Source organism: Gambusia affinis, linkage group LG23 (assembly GCF_019740435.1).
Source record: "Gambusia affinis linkage group LG23, SWU_Gaff_1.0, whole genome shotgun sequence".
Taxonomy (NCBI): domain Eukaryota; kingdom Metazoa; phylum Chordata; class Actinopteri; order Cyprinodontiformes; family Poeciliidae; genus Gambusia; species Gambusia affinis.
The window spans coordinates 12,021,393-12,028,083 of NC_057890.1; the positions used below are offsets into that span (position 1 = coordinate 12,021,393).

Sequence of the window (6,691 nt, forward strand, 5' to 3'; positions counted from 1 at the left end):
AAAGTTAGTGAAGATGATTGTAAATGTGAAATTCTAAAGACGATTTAAAATGTCAACTCCAAGTTATTTATTTATTTATTTATTTTTTATAATTTAGTAACAGTAAAGCAACTGCTCTTTTGCAATCTCACAGCAAAAAGGTAGTATGAAATATCCGGCTGAATCAGCAATCATCAACCCAACTTCATGTAATCTATCTTAAATCTCTCAACACATTTTAAAACATTTTTTTTTTTTTTTTTTAAGAAAAATGTCTTCAATTTTTTAAAGTTACTTATTGAAGTTGGCACACATTGTAAAGGGATTTTTAAATTATGACAACGTTCCAAAAACATTGAGTAAAATAACCTCCTTGAACATGCCTCATTACTTCCTATTTAACACGAACAAGTCTCGCAAGACTTATTTTTGCCAAAGGACATTTTGTCTGCTTTTTAAAGCCCCAACAGCAGATAAAGATGTGTTTGCTCTTGTTCTCGACGACACTGTTATTCTTTCCTAACATACTGAGCTGAGATGCTACGTAAAGGAATTTTAATACTCCCAATAGATGTACATGGGTCTTAAACGCTCCCTTTTAGAGGATGAAAGCAAGTCCCAAAGCCACATTATCAGAGGAATTGAACACAAAGCTTGTGTTGGTTGAATCTGCTTGTAATCAAGGCGAGATTCTTTGTTCCCGCCTTTCTATTGTTTTAGTGATGGTCTAAGCCCTCCAGCCCAAATCTATAGAGACTTATATTACAAACACAAGACAGCAATAGCAACATTTTTTTTAGAACCATGAATTAAAACCACATGTCTATGTTTAAATACAGTGAAACGGTACAAAAGATGGTGACACTCCACCAGAAAACCTTTTATTACTCCCAAACCACACTTTTTTATGAGGTCTGCCTCTTTCTTTTTGTGGACACGCAATCCTTTATGTATGTAAATCTGCTTAAAAGACTCTTGCTCCAAAGTCATCTTTAAATTGTAATTCACAAATAGTTTTCTCATCAGTGTTCCGCCCCGCACAGCTCACTTAAGTTCTCTTGTTGGGCGATGTTAAAGAGGTAAGGGAGAAAAGTCCACTTGACATTCTGCCTTACCTTAGTTTTACAACACATATAATTCTGTCAAAGCAATTGTGCTCAATCTTTTTATTAACTTACTTTATCTCTTAATATTTATCTGCTTCTAACAATAGCGTACTTAAATAGCCTCAGCACAACTGGGACACAACTGGGGGTTTAGATAATTGTTCCACTGGAGGCAATGAGATTCCAGACAGCATTTACAGGTAAGTCTGAAGCTGATCACAGTGAGTGGCTACCTAGTACAGTTTCTAAAGTGACATCTGACCTTTTGTTAGAGTATAAACAATACTGGCAGTGAGTCTATTAATAGTATTAATCAGCTGTATCTCATTGTAAAATTCTGGCCTTAACAGCCATTTTATATATATAATTCGATTTATTTATTTGTCAACAATTTGAAAGAAATGTCATCTCAATGGCACTTTGCAAGGCAAACTAACAACTTGCATGGATATATGTAATTAAAGAAATCCACTTCAGTCTAGTAAATATAGACCGATATACTGTAGAATAGACCTTTAAAAAAAGACATGAGACACTGAGAATAGATGTGGCAATGGATGTACTCTGTACTCAATGATGATTCACTCAATGAGCTTTGCATAGTACCACGGTACTTATTTGAACCTTGACCACAAACATTTCTATGTTTACTGGTTTTGCAGCCAGTAAACATAGGTTATTCATCAAGTGCTTCCAACCAGGCCAAAAGCAGATGGCCAACGTTGAAACAAAAAGCTTTCACTACCCATTGTCTAAAAGTTGCATCATCCCTCCATCCATCCGTTGATTAATCAGTCATTTCTATTTGGAACCCTAGTCTCATAAATCTGCTTGCTTTGGTTTCATTTTCAAACCTGACCACTGTGGACGTTTGAGCCCAGAGTTCATAATGAACTTTTGAAAAATATATTCTAAGTCATTAAAAAGGATTGAGAACTCTGAAACTATCCTTTTTAGAAAACTATGGAATTTTGTCAGGAAAAGTGTTTTAGAATTCTGTGACCCATAATTTATAATCAATAGCAATGAGGCGTAATAAGTAGGCTTGATGGCATGCGACCCATAAAAGAAACATTCCTTTTAGAGAATTATTAGAGACTTGACTTGGGCTTGGAACAAAAACAAACTTGTGAACATCTCATTACTGAGCATATAGCCATAAATTCAGCATAGATTTATCAGAGAGGTGAAATGAAGGTTGCACTAAGGACAAAAGAGGGAGGCAAGAAAAACAGGCTTTTCTTGGATATTCCTCTGTGTTTTTTGGTAGAACACACAGCAATGATGTTGAAATTTGTAAATCTTCCAGAGGTCTAAGCAATGTGTGCACAATTAAGACATATAAATATAATCCACTAGTGTGCCAAGTCAATGAACTATGGTTTGAATTGCAATGAAAGGTCTCTTTTTATTGATTACATCTTGATTGACCTCAAACACCACATTGGAGATGGAGCAAATGGCTGGAACCCACAATCTGTGTTATCCTCTATCTTCATTTGGGCATTTGTATAAAGTCGCTCATCTCTAAGTACTGTGTTGTTTGTGTGTGGTATATTTAATTTAATCAATCTTCTTTGATCTAACAGTTAAAACAGTTTTGCTCCTCTGAGACTGAGATTTAAGATACGTTTATTGAGCCCCCTGGGGAGCCATAATGCATGTCTGAGGGAGGCAGCAACTGTGGACTCCGATGCTACCGAGGTCACAGATGTTTCTGGAGACACAGCTTTGAATGTGGAGAGCCATTTACAGGATCCATTTCATTTTACAGTGCTATCTTCTCTTTCTTTTTTTTCTTCCTCTCCCTTTATGTTGAGTCCTGTTAGTAATGCTTTGATTTTCTAAGCAGAGCCATATTAGTCGAAATGTGCATTTCATAAAAGCAGTAGTGTTGTGGGTCTTAAATATCACTTATATTCCGTATATTATGACGATTTTAACATTACAGATCAAATATTCTTTTAAATAAACCACAAGTCAACAATGAGCAAAACACAGCTGCCTATTCCTTGGACTGAACCCAAGAAAAGCCTATCAGTAAAGCAGCAGACCATGTCTTCATTTCTTCCCACAGATCAAAAACAGCCTGGCTCAAGTCCTCCCTTAGCTTCAGTAAAACTTAGTCATTTCACACGCAAAGGCTTTTCATTTGGATTACGGCTGTCCAATGCAGCTTTTGGCCAAGCCCACCGCAATGCCAAGGAAAAACACTTGACATGATTGAATAAGCAGAAACCGGCCAGAACATTCCCGCAGCTCCAACCGCCTGGATAAAGACTTATCGGCTTCACCATCTTGTCCAGAGGGATGTGCCTTGTAAAAAGGATTTGACTATATCAGTTATAGTGTGGATAAGATCATAAGAGCTTCCTACAAGGGACTGATGTGGGAAGAAAAGAAAATATCTACAATCAAGTAAGTCAGTTTGGAGGGATCTTGAACAGGATGATTAGTTGGACTCTCTTCCATTTCAATCTGTCTCTTGCCTTAACCTTTTGCTCATAACTCTCCTAAGATTCCCGAGGGAAGAGACGGGGAGCATAGAAGTCTTGACCCCATGAGAGGACAACGCTTGATAAACGACCGTGGAAGGTCAGACCTCTGATTGGTATTCAGCCTCCTCCGTCTGAGAGTGCTGAACCAAAACACCCATGTCTGTCCCCTAGAGTGCAAATTACAATGCTGACTTTGATAGATACTCAGTGTTGGCTGATTCTGAACTTTCCCTGAAAGGGTACAACAAGAGTGCAGTCTAAAGTGGACAGAGGGACGCCCCAGGTAATATGTCACCAACTGCGTCTCTGACAGACTTAGAGTTGGGTGGATGATGCTGATGGATGAATAACCTTTGGGCGTTTTTACTGGAATTAATGATGAGGTGTGAAGTAACTAAAGACAGTGTACGAAATCATCGACTACCCCATCATCCCTCTTTCTTCCTCGACTTCCACAAACTTACAGTGGGGTCACAGACAGTTTTCAGCAGCAGAGTGTGGAGCAGTTTGAACTTTAAAGGGTGTCTCAAGATGATGGCCAGAGAGCTCCCTGTGACCGAAGAGCGCAAGAATAGGGGGACAAGGGGTATCATTTTCACTGCTCATACATCAAGAGACATTATATATCACATATGTTAGATATTAGTAATATCACATTTTATAATAGAGGTAAAATTATGATCAGAAGAGTAATCCGCCATCCAGGTCAGCAAGAACAATACCTTCCCAAATGGTTCTTTGAAAGGGATATTGTGAAAGACTGGTAGGTTCCCAACCACAGGACATCACTGAAGAAGACTGACAACACTAATCATTATTTTTGTTAGTTTTTCATCAGTATACCATAAAAGCATAAATATTGGGTTTTTTTCAGAGCAAACTTTAATTACTTGATTTCTCAAGGGCATCTCAAGACCTCAGACTTGATGATTCCTTACCACTCCAACTTTGGTAATCTGTGCTACAAAACTTTGCATGACTTATCCAAGATGTCTTCTATAACGATTTTCAGATATTTCTTCTATTTTCCTTTAAAGACTTTGTGTGGTCATATGCATAAGACGATACTGCAGTTAGGCATGACATCGTGAGCTGAATGCACACCCTAAGTGATATTTAGCCATGCAGCATGGTTATAACATCAAATTGGACAATGAAATATTCACTTTCTACTTAAACCCATTGTTCCAGAGAGTTCCTTGAAACCAATGCTATTAGCCCCAACTTTAATACAACCCACAAACTAACAGGTGCCATGGCAGGTGATATGACATGGTTATGATAAAGTTGTCATTTGAATAAGAGAACACCCATTAATAGAAGAGATCAGCAATGAATTACACTGACTGCTTAAATTTTAGGGCAGTAAGCAGAACCTCTTCAACCTTGACATATTTTCAGTCATGCCTTAACATTTGAGCTGTGAAAATCTGCTTTGCCTTGGAGAAAAAAAAAAAACTTTCTCAATAAGGCTCTTAAACTGGATGATTAATATAGGAGAGGGTCCTGCTCATCATGTTAGCAACTTTTTATTCTGATTGGACCTCCACCAAAAAAGGAAAAAAAAATGTGAACATCTTTCTTGCAGCTGTGTGCAAAACTACCTACTCTGATTTAAATTAGCTTTATTCCCCAGAGTGCAGGGTATTGTTGAAGCAGGCATGTTTGAGCAGCTTCAACACAAAGAGCATCACTGATTGTTCAGTAGGATGCATGCAGATCACAACTTTTTGCAGCAAAAATGTTAATGTGGGCTTCCATAACTATAATGTGTTAAAACGTATTTGTTAGAAAAAAAATTAATTTCTTGACGTATTTGCACTTCAATTTTACCTTTAAAGTAAGAAAAATCATATATTATTGTATTATCTTAAAATGCAATACAACACATTCCAGTTAGTTTTTGTTCCTCTTTCCGTAATCCAGAGATCAATCAATCATTCTCTCTAAAGCCATTTACAAAAATAAAGCAATGATTTATACGCGTTTACAGAAAGACATGTGAGCAGCAAAGGTGAGGGCAAACCAGTTGTCCCCTCCAAACGGAGAGAAGCTGACAGGAAAAGAAAAAGGAGCGGGCGATGATGCTGCTGCGCTCCGTGGGCGAACCCTACCTGTCATCGTAGCAGAAATCTGCGTCCAGCGTGTTCAGATAGAGACCCACAGCCACGGCGGTGCACACCAGCTCCGTGATCATCTCTCAAAGCCAAAAACGGAATAGAAACAGTCAGAAAATAGAATCGGCTCTCTCGCTCTCCTTCTCTCTCACTTCTCTGTTATTGTGCTCTGAGCTGAGTCGCTCGGCAGCGCGGATCTCCGGGCATGATTCCCCTGTGTCAAGCAAAGTGTGTCAAAGTTTGCCATGTCCCCTCTAACCCATCACGGTAAGAGAGCAGGGGTCAGGGCTCTGCTTTCCCCGGACCGGGAGCGGGGCTGTGCGCATTTCGTTGCTGCCGTGTCCTCAATGAGCGCATCTCTCTCTCTCGCTCGCTGCTGTGGTGCTGGAGCAGAGGCTGGAGAAGGAAGACGCATGTGGTTTTTCAGCTAAGACTGAGCATGCGCACTGAGATTGTTCTTGGAAGTACCGTATTACGGTACGACACCGTACACAAAAGCAGGAGGAGGCTGTGGGGGTAAATGTGAAGAAAGAAGGGGAAGGGGAACAGGTTTAAAATGATATCTATCTATATCTATTATTTAAAATGTTGTTGGATTATTTCCAATTTCAACAAGATACAGCTGAGCTTTTAATGTTAGAATATTCATGCCACATGAATAAGTAATCTGTGATACATTGTGAACATATTTGAAAATAAGCTATCTCATACAGTTTCGTTACAAAAGCATCATTGTGAAATGCATTGAAGCATTTTACAATGTTATTACAACCTCCAAGTCCAGTGTATTGTATATTCATTTTACGTGGCAGACCGCTATGGACAGAACCCCGTAGGTGACACTTTGTAGAACTAGACCTCCAAGTACCTGTCACATCTACCTGTCTGTGTTGGCATCTTGATTATTTTCTTGTTGTTTTGTTTAGACCTAGATTTAGGAATGCCTCATTCTTATTGTTCCAAATGTCTTGCTTTGTACATTTCGGTTGTA

The 6,691-nt window shown here is 38.8% G+C and overlaps 1 protein-coding gene across 1 annotated transcript in view; it reads right to left on the minus strand.

The window, feature by feature from the left end:
* The window catches only part of LOC122826147 (protein O-mannosyl-transferase TMTC2-like), a 50,394-nt gene extending 44,287 nt beyond the window's left edge, over positions 1 to 6,107 (minus strand). The window contains exon 1 of the mRNA XM_044107683.1: positions 5,698 to 6,107. Within this exon, the coding sequence (XP_043963618.1) occupies positions 5,698 to 5,780 (83 nt within the window). The 5' untranslated portion in view covers positions 5,781 to 6,107. The remainder of the gene's footprint in view (positions 1 to 5,697) is intronic.
* Between the last annotated feature and the right edge of the window lie 584 nt (positions 6,108 to 6,691).